Source organism: Sinocyclocheilus grahami, unplaced genomic scaffold, assembly GCF_001515645.1.
Source record: "Sinocyclocheilus grahami isolate Dianchi unplaced genomic scaffold, SAMN03320097.WGS_v1.1 scaffold256.1, whole genome shotgun sequence".
NCBI lineage: Eukaryota > Metazoa > Chordata > Actinopteri > Cypriniformes > Cyprinidae > Sinocyclocheilus > Sinocyclocheilus grahami.
The window spans coordinates 1,012,595-1,030,349 of NW_015505435.1; the positions used below are offsets into that span (position 1 = coordinate 1,012,595).

At 39.5% G+C, this 17,755-nt stretch overlaps 1 protein-coding gene across 1 annotated transcript in view; it reads left to right on the forward strand.

Annotated features, from left to right (window-relative positions):
* Nucleotides 1-621: 621 nt before the first annotated feature.
* The window catches only part of LOC107598812 (neural cell adhesion molecule L1.1-like), a 57,190-nt gene continuing 40,056 nt past the window's right edge, over nucleotides 622-17,755 (forward strand). Inside the window, exons 1-7 of the mRNA XM_016290243.1 lie at nucleotides 622-825; nucleotides 2,556-2,570; nucleotides 3,323-3,425; nucleotides 4,760-4,929; nucleotides 7,520-7,645; nucleotides 7,759-7,929; nucleotides 10,451-10,561. Coding sequence (XP_016145729.1) covers nucleotides 705-825; nucleotides 2,556-2,570; nucleotides 3,323-3,425; nucleotides 4,760-4,929; nucleotides 7,520-7,645; nucleotides 7,759-7,929; nucleotides 10,451-10,561 — 817 coding nt within the window. The 5' untranslated portion in view covers nucleotides 622-704. The remainder of the gene's footprint in view (nucleotides 826-2,555; nucleotides 2,571-3,322; nucleotides 3,426-4,759; nucleotides 4,930-7,519; nucleotides 7,646-7,758; nucleotides 7,930-10,450; nucleotides 10,562-17,755) is intronic.

Here is a 17,755-nt window from a genome sequence, read left to right on the forward strand (position 1 = left end):
TATATATATATATATAAACTGTTTATATATTATATGGATATATAGTTGTAATATATAGCGATCAGTAATGCGGCTGCTAGAGAATCTGGTTGTAGATGAGCATGTTAGGTTCTGCAGGACCCAGAGCTGATATTATCATGTGTGGTTGCTGTGATCACATGAGAGCTATTCAGTAAATAGACGTCAAACCTCGCTTTAGTTCAGAGTGGCTTTCTCCACAGGATCATGTAATAATACTCTTACTTGCCTCTTATTTGCCTATATGAGCGTTCTTGTTCTTTAAAGTAATATCCAAATGTGTTCTTTTTGTTCTTTTCTCTCTCTCTCTCTTTTTTGTCTGTGTGTGTGTTTCGTTCTATGTAGGTAATGAAATTTCACACATAAATTGTTTTCTTGATCTCGAGGGAAGTTCACATTTTTAGAATGGTGTCATTAGCATTAATGAATGCATAATGAGAGTTTGTCTTTTATGCACCTTCCGGTTTCACTGCCATTTCTTCTTTGCTGTATTGATTTCTCTATTGGGTTGTCCATGCTTTCATATGAACTGATGGGTTAGGGTAAATCGTTCATCTGTTCTAATTCGGTCACCTACAGCTGCCTCTCATCTCTCTCCTGCAGAAGATCAGAGGTGTGTGGAGTCAGACGTGAGCCGTCTCTCGCTCCAGTGGAGGCTGTCTGGACCCAGCTGTGTTTGATGCAGAATGCCTGTAGTTCAGTGTCAGCCAGCAGGCAGAAGAGGGAGCAACAGGACACATCTTCATCTGCTGCTCCTCTTCCTCAGTGTGCTACAAACACATGGATACATTCAAATCCCTCCTGATTGTAAGTGACAGTCCATCCGGACTCTAAACCGCATTCAGAAAGAATCTTGAATAATGTGCAGTTACAGTGTTTTGCGAAGTGTTGAGCTTTTAGCAGTCATTTCTTTAATGGCGATTAACAAACACTGCCTGGGTGCAGTTTCACACTTTTTGACACAAAACTGAGTATTTGGTGGTATGTTAAGTAATGCTTTTTAATCAGACGTATAATTTGCAATGATTTGGTCAAAGATACCGTGTCTTATTCACTAATCGTGCAAAATGCACAAACAGTGTTTTGACAAAAAAAAATCACGATTACTCCTCATGTGCTTTATTTATTTACCTTGCCAGAAGCCTACAAGTAGATGTGCTGGATCCTTATTGAGGGTCACGTCTTCTGTGATGCAGGCCAACTTAGAGAGCAGGATGCAATTGCAAAAGATTCGTTTGGAATAAAGAGACGATACCAATCTTTTTTTCCCCATACATTACAATGTGTCGTGTTTATTTATTCATTTTTTTTTCTGAGCAAAAGATGATGACTTATTATACATTTTTACCATGATTTACAGAAGACACTGTAATGTGATACTTGATGCTTGAAAAGCCCTTTTCGTCTGTAACCCCTCTCCGTAGTGCCAAAAGAAAAGAAAAAACCCAAATAATGACACAATAGCTCTTCCTCAGGCAGGTGGCTTACAACACACAAACACCAAGCAAAGACAGTAGTGAAACTGAGTAATTAAAATATAAGGGTGGAAACAAGACACTTGAAACAGATGACATAATTACAAATGATGGGAAACTAACAAAACAGACACACTGAGTGACAAAAACAACTAAAGGCCAAACACTTTTGGACTACCAGTGTAATTAGGGCTTTAAAGTGATTACAATTTTTAATCTAATTAATTACACACCAAATTTGGCTGAGAAATGACTTCCAAGAGAAAAAGTCATTGAGTCGTTTCTTCATTTGATTCATTCAAAATCTAGATTCATTCAGAAACGATTCATCAGAGATGCACAACAGTTCTGCTGTGGCTTTAATTGTGCAAAAACAAAACAAAAAATAGGGGGGAAAATCTAACACAAACTTATTTATTGAACTATAAAGATATTATAACATTTGCACTTGTGGTGTTCGGGACAAAAACAGCACTTATGATATTGCACTCATTGCTCGTGATATGATATAAATATGAGACAGAAACTCTTATGCCCCAGTCTCCTGCATTCTAGGCTCCATCACGCAGTGAGCTGTTGCCCTGCATGATGTTCGTCACTGATCCACAGAGAGGCCAGGTGCCTTAAATGCCTTAAGAAATGTAATGCGTCATTTTTTCCCCTCATTAATTATATTATGAATTGACAGCCCTACTGTGTATACTGTATGTAAGAGAGCAGCAAGCCAAAAAGTCACATCTTAGTCTTTATGTCTGTTTTTGTTCCATTGTTCGTGTCCTCCAGACAGCTGCTTATATTGTGCTGAACTCCTTCTGTCTAATGAAATCTTACATGGGTGAGGGAAAGGATTGACCTCAGACACATTTACATTGACTGAATCATTTAGGAATGTGATTTCTTTGTTGAATTTTGTTAGGAAGAAACACTGTGATAAATGCACTTCTCTATGGGATGCTGTTCCACATCACCAGAAACAGCTCAAAATCTGAGTGCCTGCATGACTCTGCCTAACCCTGCTCTCTCTCTCTCTCTCTCTCATTCACTGCTTCCGACACATATCAGACACATATGACAGCCGTAAGTACTTCAGCTTCCTCTGTGTGTATTCCTTTATTTCTGGCTCTGATGAGTATCTCGAACAGTTGAGTTTTGGAATTATAGCTACTAAAGTGAGACAGTATAATTGAGTGTAATCACACTAAAACAACTGATAGATACAGATATGGTCACTACTTTGTTTAACACGTTGACTTTATTCAAATGTTCATAGGTGTTTTAGGGGGAAAACAATATGAGAAAGTTCAAGAGCATGTTGTACTGTCCTGTTTTTTTTTTTTCATAACAGATGTAGAAGAACTGTTCTCACACCAAACAGATGCGAATCGTCATTTGACCCTTTAATGCTTGCACTCTCTATTCTATTTCTATTCTTGCTACTTGTCTTCTTTAAAAAGGAGAGAGCCTCTGACACTTGCATTCTCTATTCTTTTGACTTGTTTTATTAATTCTTTTTTTTAAAGACCCTCTAACACTAGCGTTCCCTATTCTTTTTCTGTTCTATCAACTTATTTTACTTTTTATTTATTTAAAAAAAGAACCCTTGCTACGTATACTGTGTTAAGCTAACTGAGACTTATCACAGCTCTTATTATTATACACTTATTATTACTTATTATTGTTATTAATACATATTATTGCCCTTTTGTTAGTCTGATTGCTTCTATTGTCCTCATTTGTAAGTCGCTTTGGATAAAAGTGTCTGCTAAATGCCCAACTGTAACTGTAAATATAACTCTACCTTTAACACTGATCACCCGTGGTTTCCCCAGTAAAACAAGCTCCAAAGATCACAGCTCAGCCCGGGTCTCACACCGCTTACTCTCTGGATGATGTCAGTCTGGCCTGTGAAGCCAGTGGAGATCCGACACCCAGGTGAGTCTGAGACGGTCCTTCCTCCTGCCCTGGTCAACTGACAAACATAAATCCCTCAACTCATTTTCTGTCACCCTTGTCTCAAATCATTGAACCGGATGGGTCAGATACTGTAAATACAAAATGTGCACTACTGTAGACTCCCAGGACGTGGAAAGTCAAAGATCAGGTCAGAACATCATCAGGGTTTTGAGAAATTCTCATTGATCTTCACCGTGAATCATTATTGGTGATTGACGATCTCTTTGACATCACTACATACAGCAGAGCTGGCCATTTACTGTACCTTCCTGCAAAGTTCAGCTCCAACCCTGATCAAACACATATGAAGCAGCTCATTAAGATCCTCAGGAGCGCTTGGTCATTACAGACAGCTGCAGGCTTTGGACTGAACACCCCTGATATCTGTGGTCAGCTTTTGTAATAGTTGTGTATGAGTCCCTCAGTCATCCTGTGTGAGAACCACACAGTTACTAATGGAAAGGGTTCACGTATGCAGAATACAAGCAAAGGAGTTGTCTGAACAGTGGACTGTTGAACTGCTCAGGACAAACTAGGCACTCGTACACAACTATTACAAAACAAACAGGTGTGGATCACCCAGGTAATGATATGAAGAATCAAGGTAAACGTTTGAACAGGCTCATTCTTTTGTTTTGTGGATTATATGGAAACATCTGTTATGTGAGCCTCCAGGGAGGGTCAACTGAACAACGCATAGCACACCTCAGGACTGTACATCTGTAAATAACTCATCAAAACTTTCATCTGTAAATAGCACATATGCACATTCACAATTCTGTCTATTTTATCTATATTTTATTATTATATTGTTATTTAAAATGATTGTCTATTCTCTTAATTATTAGTGTTTTATTACCTTAAATGATATGTATGTCTGCATTGTGTTTGTACTTTCTGCACTGGAAGCTTCTGACACCAAGACAAATTCCTTGTGTGTGTGTGCTCTTTCTGATTCTGTAGTTCATGGCAGTACTCTTTGCAGATTCTGTGAACTTGTGACCACAACTCTATGTACCCCTTCGTTTTTCTCTCTCCATCTGTATGTCTTTAGATTTAAGTTTAAAATTGTCTTTCTTTTCTTGCCCCACACAAAAACAATATGAGAAAGTTCAAGAGCATGTTGTACTGTCCTGTTTTTTTTTTTTCATAACAGATGTAGAAGAACTGTTCTCACACCAAACAGATGCGAATCGTCATTTGACCCTTTAATGCTTGCACTCTCTATTCTATTTCTATTCTTGCTACTTGTCTTCTTTAAAAAGGAGAGAGCCTCTGACACTAGTCTTTCTTTTCTTGCCCCACACTGACAGTTTCCGCTGGGTCAAAGATGGCAAACAGTTTGGGGAGGTTCTGTTTGAGTCTGGAACCCTGACAGCAGATGACACAGAGGAACTCCGATTCTACCAGGGCTCGTACCGCTGCTATGTGGCCAATGAGCTGGGAACCGCCGTCTCAGGCCTGGTGCACCTGATCACAGAGTGTGAGTCTCTCCTCAAACACCACAAGCACTATGTCTCAGTGGCTACGTTTGGAATAACACAATGCACTATATATATATATATATACACACACACACAGTGGGAATAGAAAAGAATCAGCCCCTTTAAAATAATCACATTTTGTTGCGTTGCAGCCTGAAATGAAGACTGACACAATTTTTGTCTTATACAGCTGTATTTACTCAGTGCAACTTATAACATCCAAGTGAAAGATAAAACACCAACATGTCACAAAAATAAAAACAATTAAAAAAACAGAATCACTGAGTTGGAAAAAGGATCGCCCCTCCTAAAAATGACTTGTAAACTCAATCAGGTGCAGCTCATCAGCTTCTCAAAGGCACACAAACCCATTTGACTTTCAGCTGTGCTCATTTGGATCAGCTCAGCATGAAAAGAGCTTTCCTCAATTATTTCAGTCCTTGGTAGTGCAGCTGAAGCAAACAATCAGCTATGGTTGGCAAGACACTGTCAAGGAGGAGATGGACACAAAAACATGTCAAAGGCTTTATCAATGTCTAGTTGCACTGTTATGTCCATTATTAAGAAGTGGAAGGTATTTGGTACAACACAGAGCCTCCCTAGATCAGGAGATCACTCCAAACTGATGAAAGAGCCGGAGGAAACTGCTCAGAGAGGCAGCCGAGAGCTACAGCAACTCTGAAGCAACTGCAGGGGTTTATGACAAAGAGTGGTCATTGTGTGCATGTGACAACAATATCACGAATTCTCCACAAACCAGAAGATCTCCGGGTTAAAGTTGTGGACAGGAACAAGTCAGGAGATGGACACAAAAACATGTCAAAGGCTTTATCAATGTCTAGAAGCACTGTTATGTCCATTATTAAGAAGTGGAAGGTATTTGGTACAACACAGAGCCTCCCTAGATCAGGAGATCACTCCAAACTGATGAAAGAGCCGGAGGAAACTGCTCAGAGAGGCAGCCGAGAGCTACAGCAACTCTGAAGCAACTGCAGGGGTTTATGACAAAGAGTGGTCATTGTGTGCATGTGACAACAATATCACGAATTCTCCACAAACGTGGCTTGAATGGAAAAAAGCTGCTCCTCATGAAAGGCCACACGCAGTCAGACTGAATTTTGCTAAAACACACCTTGAAGATTCTGAGGCAGATGAGACTAAAATGGAATTATTTGACTTCAACACCAAACGATAAAATCCAACACAGCTCAGTATCCAGATAACAGCATTCCTCCAGTAAAGCATGGAGGTGCTGATGTCCTGTTATGGGGTGTTTCTCTGCAGCAGGGACTGGAGCACTCGTCAGGAAAGAAGGAGAAATGGACGCGGCAAAATACCATCAAATTCTTGAGGAAAATCTGCAGCCCTCTGCCAGAAGTTGTCAATGGGAAGAAGGTTCACCTTCCAACACGACAATGACCCAAAGCACACAGCAGAACTGAGCACAGTGGTTGAAGGAGAAAAAGCTGAATGTCCTTGCATGGCCTCGTCAGAGCCCAGACTCAAACCCCACTGAACATCTGTGGAAGGACTTGAAGACTGCAGTCCACAAACACTCACCATCAGATTGAACTGAACTTGAGCAGTTCTGCAAAGAAGAGCAGGCAAATATTGCACAGTCTATATGTGCAAAGTTAGTAAAGACAAATCCAAACATACTAAAGGCTGTAATTAAAAGCAAAAGGTGTCTCAACAAATACTGACACAATGGGGCGATCCTTTTTCCAGCTCAGTGATTCTGTTTTTTTTTTGTTTCTTTTTCTGACATGTTGGTGCTTTATCTTTATCTTGGATGTTCTAAGTTGCACTGAGTAAATAGAGCTGTATAAGACAAAAACTATGTCCGTCTTCATTTCAGGCTGCAAAGCAACAAAATGTGATTATTTTATATTCTTTTTATATTTAACACATCTGCAGTATACAGTATGGTTACCTGTGCATTGTATGCAAAATATTGGTATGCATATCTGGATGGTCCACTACATTCTCTACAATAGCATAGTCAACAGCATAGCTGAATCCAAGTCCATTATGGATGTGTTTTTTACACCAGCTGGAGAAAATAAAATGAAAGACAGATCAATAGCACTGATGTGAATTGGCAGCAGTTAGTGAGCAGACTTTGTGCCTCCAGAAAGATAGAGGTCAGTATACAGTCCAAAAGCACTGTGACTATCAGAACAAGAAAGAGCCTGAGGTCACCTATAAGCCATTTTTCACTAATTGAATTCAAATGCAAAAGATTCCCCAGACTATAATTACTGAATTATACATTCAGTGCTGTAAGCTTATGTGACAACAGCATTGCAACGTTTTATCACTGAAGTATGTTTAAATATCATAGAAAGAAGAAGGGTACTAGGCAGTACACAGCATATAGTATGCAGTCCTCAAATATTCCATTCCAAAAAAGCCAGTGTGAGAGTCTGAAATCATTTATGCATGAATATTGCTTTGCTATAATGGCAAATGTCACCATACTGACGTCATTAGAGTTGCTGCAGACACAAACCTGACAGAGCCCTTTGAATAAACAGTGAACATTGCATAAATAGAATACATTAAAGAATTATTCTGGCTATTTCACAGCCATCCCAACCTTGGCCAAAGAGAAGAGGCAGAAAAGAAGATCGTTTGAGGAGGGAGAAAGCACAGTCCTCTACTGTAACCCTCCGAAGAGTTCTGTCACTCCCAAAATACACTGGATGGATATGCGTAAATATTCTATTGAATCTACTTTTGCCAAACTAAATTGCTCTGCATAACACTTGAATTCATTAAACTGACACCCCCCCCCCTCTTTCTTCATTTATTTATTTATTTGTCAGAGTTGCGCCACATCCCTCTGAATGAGCGAGTGACCACTAGTCTTGATGGAAATCTGTACTTTGCCAACTTACTAGTCAGTGACAGCAGAGAAGACTACACCTGCAATGCCCACTACATCAACGCCAGCGTCATCCTCCCCAAAGAGCCCATCGCCATCAGCGTCACACCATGTGTGTAAACTTTCTTCTGACTTGTGATAAGTTACATAACTCTTCTCTCTGCATGTGAATATGCAGGTTGTTTCAAAGCAAGTAATATAACAATAACAAAACCAAGGGACGCTTTACAATACAAAACAAAAAGAAGGAAATTGAAGCATGTTCAAAGCAAGTGTGCCGCGCGTGTCCTGAAAAGTGAAGCCAAAATATTTCAATCGCCCCTGCTGGCTGACTGCAGTACGGATCATAAAACCTCCGTAAAACCAGTACCTCTCCACGTAAACGAATGGGAAGTGAGCCAAACTAAATAATCAAATTACACTTCAAATAACATTTTCCCAAAGAATATTTCCGTCATGTTAGGTAGTTTTTATCATGCTGATGTATGTTCAAGTATTCATTTGTGTCATGATTGTGAGTTTGCGATTGGGTCTGCGGGAGTTTAGGCGGGACTTTGATATCGTGGCTCCACCTCACAATCACTGCTGCGTAGACTCTGGCTCTGAAAGAATCATTACTGCGCAGACTCAGGCTCCAAATGAATCCCTACTGCGCAGACTCGGCCTCCAAATGAATCACTACTGCGCAGACTCGGCCTCCAAATGAATCAGTACTGCGCAGACTCGAGCTCCAAATTAATCACTACTGCGCAGACTCGAGCTCCAAATGAATCAGTACTGCGCAGACTCGAGCTCCAAATTAATCACTACTGCACAGACTCGAGCTCCAAATGAATCACTACTGCGCAAACTCGAGCTCCAAATGAATCACTACTGCGCAGACTCGAGCTCCAAGTGAATCACTACTGCACAGACTCGGCCTCCAAATGAATCACTACTGCGCAGACTCGGCCTCCAAATTAATCACTACTGCACAGACTCAGGCTCCAAATGAATCACTACTGCGCAGACTCAGGCTCCAAATGAACCACTACTGACTCAGGCTCCAAATGATGTCACTGGTGCAAGTGACAGCGGCCATACTGGGATGTTTTGGCTTCACTTTTCTATAGTGGAAGGAAGTGGAGACGCATCGTCCAACTTTTTTTTACAGTCTATGGTCAAAGAGATGTTAACAACAAAATTAAAAGAGGTTGAAAAAAATATATAAAACTGCCATCAGCAATTACTTCGTCCAAGCATTGCAATGGCAAAATTATGGATACTAAATAGCATTCTATAGCATTTGGATACTAAATAGCAAATCCTTTTTGTAATCTTTCCATCAGATTTGTTGATGATTTATATAAGAATGATTTGATAACTTTTGGTATGGTAAGCATGGTATAAAAATTATTTGAGCCATGGAGTTTGGGGTGAGGATCATGTTCTTAAAATTAAATAATAAGAGTAATGATAATAATAATAATAATAATAATAAATAAATAACATAGCTAAAGGACAGATAATACAAATGCAGTTATAAATGTATTGCTACAAATGACAATAAAATACGTAACAGAAATTATACAGGATTTTAAACAGGATTGATTCTGACAAACTTACAGATCTCTTAATTATAGCTTTTTTTCCCCTTTTTTTTTACTTAAAGAACTGAACATACTGTATTTACAAAGAAGAACAAGTCAAACAGTAGCTTTATCCATAATTCATAGGGTCCAGGCTTTGGTCCTGGTGCTCCTGATGGACAATCCGTTCCTGTGATGACACATGCGATGCTCTCAGCTGATACACCAGTGTGTTTGTAAAAAACAGAGTTTTTTGACAAAATTTAGGGTAATATGGCTAATGCCCAATATGACTAACATATGAAGATTGGGTGTAATTATTGGCCAGTGGAATCAAAATAGACCAGTCTCACATTTTTGGCTTAAATAAACCCTGCACAATTGCTGCTGACTGCCATCTTTTGTGTTATTATATGTAAGCACTTGCTCCACAGAAACAACATTTGGTGCGAATCCTTGGAATGACTGATTTTTGTCACTGTTCTTAAACAATATAGTGTCAGTAAGGTACAGTACTGGGCAACTGTGCAGTGATGCCTGGTTTGAAGTGAACCTTCCAGTTGATTCTGAAGATCTTCACTTCAGGTCTTTGTGCAGGCCAGTCAAGTTTTTCACACCAGTCATACTAAACCATTTCGTTATGAACCTCACTTTGTCCTACGGCAAGGTTTCCCAAACGGGAGTTGATTAGTTGATGAATTAGATTGAATTAATCATGGAATAGCTTCGTGAGATTATCAAAGGCTGTGATTTATTTAAATAATTTTACAGTCTGATTTCAGAGTGAAGTCTCTGCATGTGCTATGAGTTTATTGTACATTGGGAATGTGACGTTCGTAAGATTTACTTTTTAAAATTATTATTATTATTATTGAATATTCACAGCCATGGAGGGAAGTGTGACTATGACACGGAGCCTCTGGGTTACATATGTACAAATTACATGGTTCAGAGGAGTTTTCATGCTGAAATAATCTTTTTCTTTCTATACACTGATTCTGTTTATACACTGAAAATGAATAAAACTTACATGTGGGGTTCACTTGTATTCTTTGGTTTTCACAGCAAATTCTGTGGTGAAGAACCGGCGGCCCCAGCTGCAAAAGCCAGCGGGATCCCACAGTTCTTATCTGGTGCTCAGGGGCCAAACGCTGACTCTAGAGTGCATCCCAGAAGGCCTGTGAGTATTCAGCCAATGTCTTTTCATGGCAGCTGAATTTACAATCAAAAACAGACACTGGCAAAAACATCTGCATGCACTCTTCAGCTGACAAAAACAAAAATAATCTGTCAATTAACATTTTAACAGAATTCAATATCCAATATACAGTGGCGTTTATGAACTATTCTTCTCAAGACTACGACAGCGTTTGTGCAAATATAACAAACAGACACATGGCTAAACATATAGCAGACATAAATCCAGGTAACAGGTAACAATGTAGAAAGAAAATACTTGTAGCTGTAGCGAACCAGCTCATGGGGAAATATGAATAATTAATCATAACTAGTTATAATTAATTATAAATATTTAGATCCTCTGTAGATATTTACTTGACCTCTCAGGGTCAACTGTCATTTAAGGTCTCGGAAGATTCCCGCCTCTTAAAATGAGCTTGTCCAATGAGAAAGGCTGACGTCCCAAGCGGGAGGTTGAACATACTGGGGATTTTTATGGCTCTTTGTGTGAAAGCATGGTAATTTGCATATGGAACTTGAATCGAAATTACTAATGATTCTAAGAACACTAATATATTGCCTATGTACCAACATATAATATACACTCTCGTTTAGATCATCAGAAGGCGAATTCATAGATACTAAACATGGTAGGGTTACATATAGGTAAGATGACAGGAATGAGTGTTTCGATCATAAGCCTGCATAAAACAGTATACAATCTCAAAGACAACATACACGATGAACTGAAGGATATGTGTGTTCATTCAAAGAAAGGTTTTCCTATGGATTAATTAGACAAAATCCATTTCTACTGTGCATTGTGCCTCTTCCTATGGAACATGCAGTGAGAGGGGGAGGACTCTCAACATGCCATTAGGTCATAAAATCTATCTGGTGTCAGGGTTGCCATGGTAACCAGGGTCCTGGGCCTCGTTCACAGACAACTTGGCACCCAGGCGTCTTTCCCAAAAAGACTCATGGCTGTATTCGATCAAAAGGGTGCTTCTACTAAATACTGAGCAAAGGGTCTGAATACTTAGGACCATGTGATATTTCAGTTTTTCTTTTTTAATAAATCTGCAAAAATGTCAACAATTCTGTGTTTTTCTGTCAATATGGGGTGCTGTGTGTACATTAATGAGGAAAAAAAATAACTTAAATGATTTTAGCAAATGGCTGCAATATAACAAAGAGTGAAAAATTTAAGGGGGTCTGAATATTTTCCGTACCCACTGTATATCAGAGGCGGATGCAGAACGTTGTTTGTGGGTGGGCCTGAATAATATATGCAATATATACGCAATATATATGAATATTTATGCAAATACTGCATAACCTGCCATGACGGGCCAAGCTAAGCAAACCATTTTAACTTACCTTGAATAAGCAGTGTCTGTAGCGATGAAGATGTTTAAACAAGTCGCTGTCATCTGGGTTTGGAATGAAAGATGCCAATCATTTTGTCATAATCTAAGTTTTCTGTTAGTTCTCTTTCAAAAGACAAAAGTGTCAAATTGTCTTGTCAACATTGACGATCTCAGACGTGTCTTGATCCGGACTGTTACGGAGAAAAGTCTCTCAACGCAGCAGGACATCATCAGTAGAGTTAAAATGGCCCTGAATAGACTGTTGGTGTTTGGGAAAATGTCATAAGGACAGCTACAGCTACAGTACTTCAATCAGTGAGGGGAATTTTCCATTTCTGTATCAATTTTGCCTCTGACGTGTTGAGTGAAAACTGTGTATTCATCACCTCAGACTACAATACCATACAAATCGCATGGGGCTTTCAGCAGTTCTTTCAGGCCAAAACTGGTGGATCCAGCTAAGAGGGATGCTGAAGCTCGCATGACTCCATATGTATCCTCTTTAAAGAGATCAGCTCTGCTATCTGCCTGTCCAGGATACAGGATTATCCACACAATACCCTTAAATCATTGTTTTTGACAACAGATGTTTTCCCTAGTGGTGTGGTGATGGCAGACTCGTTGAATTTATTGCTCTGATGAGAAGAAGTTACATCCCAGTCATGCTTGGTCATTAACTCCTCCGTTAGTTTGAGCACTTTGTCAAAGTCACCATTGGAAATCTGCATAAGTAGCTTTCAGTTTTTCAATCAACAATATATAGTCTGTCACCCACAGTGATGAACTCTGTTATCCTTTCGTTACAAAATCACTGCTCTCAAACAGTTCTAGTTTGATCACTTGATTCGGCATATTCAGCTAACGCCTTCAGTAGTACATCCAGCAAATCAAATATTTTGTGCATGGACCCTGATTTTGAGCTCCATCTCGTCTCGCACGGTATTTCCAGTTCCATACACAAGACAGATCTACCTATTAGGAAGTCATTTGGTTTTTATTTTTTATTTTATTTGTAAATTATTTTTTTATTACTTTGAATAAATGAATATATTTATTTGTGTTCATGTCTTCCTCTGACAGCCTTCATTAAGCTATGAGTATGACTAGGCTATGCGTTCCTTACCACTCCTGTTGCAAGGAAATGAATATTTTTATTATTGTGAATATATTCTTTTGAATCTATTATTTAATATGATATACATTTTATATTTAAGTAGTCTAATGGCCATGGCCGCTTCCGTCCAGCCAGCTGCTATTGAGCTGCAGGTTGATCGTGTTCCCTACCACTCTTACTGCAATGAAATTCATTGTTTTATTATGAGTAATGTATTCTTATGAATCTACTCTTTTGTATAATTGACGTTTAAGGGAGGTTTATCCTGAATACAGGAGACAAATGGCCGTGATCCCGACTGGTGGGTCTAGCCAGCTGCTATAGAGAATGAGGAGTTACATCACAATGTTTTCACTCCACTTTACATTTTGGGAAGGCGTCGCCATATTAGCAGGATAGCTATCCGTCGCCATGGTTACTTCGACAGTGACTGTGAGACCAAGAGAAAGAGCAACAGAGAGAGAACAGCTTGATATTTGTTTGCATTCTTGGGAAGAAATGGAGGAGAAAGCGAAAGGAAAGGGGCTCTATCAGGAGAGACTAAATCACACGCCAAGCAGCGTTATTTCGAGAAACTGCTTGACATCAACAACATCGACCCGCACGACCTGCCGGCTACAGAACAGACAAAAGACCCAGAAGCACTTCCACCTCTCTTATGGATTAAGACCTTTATTAGTAAAGTGTGCACAGAATGTGGTCTTTTAACATCACTGTCTCAGTGCATTAAGCGTTTTTTTATATGAGAGGAAAACGTGTTGCGTTCACATTTTGGGCTCATATGCGTGTCTGCACATAGTAGTATGCTTTATAGTTTTGTCTTTATCACTGTCTTGGTACATTAAGCCACATTAAGCGTTATTTGTGTTGAGTGTTGTATAATGTCTCCGTTCAAGTGCTGCTAATTCACAAGCTGAGTGAGAGTCATACTCGAAAAGGCAATGTTAATTAAACTTGATTAAACAATTAAACAAAACTTTCAAAAACACCGGCAATGTGATTATTTTATTGAGTGATAGGCAGTGGATTTAATCAGTGGAATTATTAATAGATTTACTATCTGGCGTCTTCTCGTCATCTCCACGACCTGATTCCCTTGGTGTTTTTACACATAGGAAAGGCGAAAAAAATTATTGCATTGTCCAGTTTTCTCTCAGAACGATTATCTGAGCTACTATTGCAATTCTCAATGCAGCAAGAATGACATACAATGGTGACATTTTTCACAGTGGCGTGATGTCAGCTTCACAATCTCTATTACGCTGCTAGTTTAACTCGTTCTCTACCACTCTCTCCGCTAGGAAATATATTAATTTAAGATTATTAATACATTCTTATAGGTCTATTCTTTTAAATTGTTGACATTTTAAGTCAAGTCAAGCCACCTTTATTTGTATAGTGCTTTATACAATACTGATTGTGTCAAAGCAGCTTTACAGTGTCAAACAGGAAAATAGATTGTGTCAATAATTCAAGAAGACAATAACATTCAGTTTTCAGTTAAAGTCAGTTCATTGACGTTTCAGTGATGTCATCATCCAGTTCAGCTCTCTTCCAATAGTGTCTGTGCAATCAGTCAAGTGTCCCCAACTAAGCAAGCCAAAGGAACCAAAACTCCATCGGTGACAGAATTGGAGAAAAAACCTTGGGAGAAACCAGGCTCAGTCGGAGGAGCATGAACATGTAGATTTATTTTAGCATTATTTAAGCATGAAGATCAATCAATAACTTATTTCATATTCAGAAATGTTTGTGGATGGATCTTTCACAATAGTGAAGTACCTGTTGAGAAACATCTTTGAAAGATGTGATCGCAATACTCGACACACGAAACACAACAATGGTAACACTTACAACATAAACCAGCATTACAAAATGAACATGGTGGCTCATAGGAGTGATTTTTTTGTTCCTTTAGTCTATTTTAAATTGTTGGAATGTATTTTGATATTAATTTAAATAGCTCCATGAAATTCCCTTTATTAAGGAATGCATCTTTTGTTTCCCTGTGTCCTCTGAGGGGAATATCCAGCTTGGCACATGACATAACAATGTCTAAAACAACTTTAACGTGTTGCTGGTTCGGCTCTGATTTAACATGGTCCCACGGCTTTGCGCTCCATTGCTTTCCCTGTATGCATCAAACTTTAAAAAAGCGCAATTAAAATGCGGTTTGCTAGACTCGTGTTCGTTACAGGCCTGTCAGAGACAATCTTTATATCCGTCTTTTGTGAAAGTAAACTCACTATGTGCTTCAGGAAAATGTCTGCATACTTTACAAAAAATAGTAGGGTATCTCTTGTTTTGCTATATTCAATCCACTTTAACTTCAGTCAGGATCTCTTAAGTCAACAAGAACCCATAGACAAGCATTTAAATCAACTTTTTATTAGCATGTTTACTAAAGTTACATTTGGCAGTATGGCTCTGTTCCAAGTTCCCTATCCTTTTCATGAGCTCCATGAAAGCCAGGACAGGGAAACAGCAGTCACTTCAGGGGCAACCTTCCTATTTTAAGAATAGGAGAATAGCACAAAAAAGACCCCAGAACAGAGCATGCAACAATGACAACAGAATGACATTGTTTAAGTTAAGCACGGTTAAAGGAGGAGATGGGGAGGAGGTGGGTTGCAAGCAGCATAATAGAGAAAGCAGCAAAGCAAGCAGACAGAAGCAGTGTTTAAGTAAGGCGCCCTGTTTGAGATTTGCCAATTGCAAGCTTAGGAGTCGGATCAGCTGATAGGGGCCGGGTTTCAATTTCGCCAGTCAGCTGATAGCGGAGCTTGACTACGAGGCCTGCCTGAACTAACGCAGGATGCTTAATTTCAGTCAGGATCTCTTAAGTCAAAAAGAACCCATAGACAAGCATTTAAATCAACTTTTTTATTAGCATGTTTACTAAAGTTACATTTGGCAGTATTGCTCTCTTCCAAGTTCCCTGTCCTTTTCATGAGCTCCATGAAAGCCAGGACAGGGAAACAGCAGTCGCTTCAGGGGCAACCCTCCTATTTTAAGAATAGGAGAATAGCACAAAAAAGACCCCCAACAGACCATACCAGGCAATCCTCCCTGGCTCTTCTTGCTGAAGAAGAGCTAGTAGAGGAACCAAATGAGCGTTGCCGAAAGCCAAACATTTTTTTATTTATATATTTTTATTTTTATTTTTTTTATTTGCTTTAAAATAGCCGATTAACTACGTGGAGTCAGCATAAGAAATGAAGATGGAGTAATACATATTTATAAAAGTAACATACCCAATAGTTACTGAAGCCATACATTTATTTTAAACCCTTATTAGGGAGCTGCACTCATAGCTTTTTGAGCCTCAAGTATGGCTCGAGCGTCGGGTCGGATGTAACGTTCATAAGCAACTGACGACCATCGGCCCATGGCTTTTAAGGTAGAGATAGGAGTGAAGGAAGATGCAGTTGTCGCAGCCCCTATGCGCAGAGAATGAGCTGTGTAGCGTTCTGGGGGAAGACCACAGTATTGGCAGAGAAGGCGGAGACGGGAGGTAAACCAGGCTCTGGACATAGGCTTTTCCTCCTCTGTGGAAAACAGTGGGTCCTGCGGACCAGCTTGTGGACGGCTTCTCAAGTAGGCCAACATGGAAGATAGAGTTAGATTCAGAAATGAAAATTACTGTGCCTTCCTTGTTTTTATCAGTTTTAGAATGCTTGAGATAAACGGTGAAGTAGTGAGAATAAATGGTTACATCAGAAATTGTGAGGTCTTGTGATGGATTAAAAATATCAGTGCGTGTGGTAAATTCGCCACCTCTGAGAAAACCATAGAAAGCGGTGAGCAAAGCAGACTCAAGCATTAAATCAGTATAAGACCCAAAGCATCCTGCTCTTAAACGTGATATTAACTTTAGCAAAAGTGGGAGCGTGAAGGGGAGACGTTGATCGTTGCCTTGAGGTTTTTCTTTTTTGAGGCCATTAAACAGGAGACGAATCGATGGATTTCCTAGTAAGCTGATGGTAGATGGATCCCAGCAGCGCAGGTGGAATTGGATGCCGGCGACCATACTTTTGATGCTTGAAGGCTGCATTTTTCTTGATTCATAACAGTGGACTATAAAAGCACTAACATATGAAACATTAACCGGTAGTACAGCCACGGAGAATGTAGCACAGAAAGAACTGAAGTGAGACCAAGCAGAGCTGTACATTTTGAATGTAGTTTTAGCCAGACCATTACGCATGTAGTGAGCTGCAGAGTGCAAATACGATTGAAAGGTCATATCTAGTCTAGTACGGTTTGGCTGAAAGAGGGACAGACCAGGCTGGATGGTGCTGCCTCCGGGCACAGGAGGTGGAATTTCTGAAATTCAAACCGAGACAAAGAATCAGCGATTTGGTTATTTAAGCCAGGAATGTGAGCAGCCCGAAAATTGAAGTTACCCATTATAGATAACCAAGTAAGGCGCCTAATAAAATGGTTTATAAATGGAACAAAGGAGCGTCCCTTATTAATAATATTGACAGTTGCTTCGTTGTCGCAGAAGAACATAATTTGTTTCCTTGACCAGTGCTTACCCCACAAAATACAAGCCATCACGATAGGGTACAACTCCAACAGAGCAGTTGACATGGTATTAACGGGTACAGATAGCAGTTCATTTGGCCATGCACTAGCAAACCACTGACCATTAAACACCCCCCCAAAACCAACGGAAGGCGCAGCATCTGTGTATAATTTAAG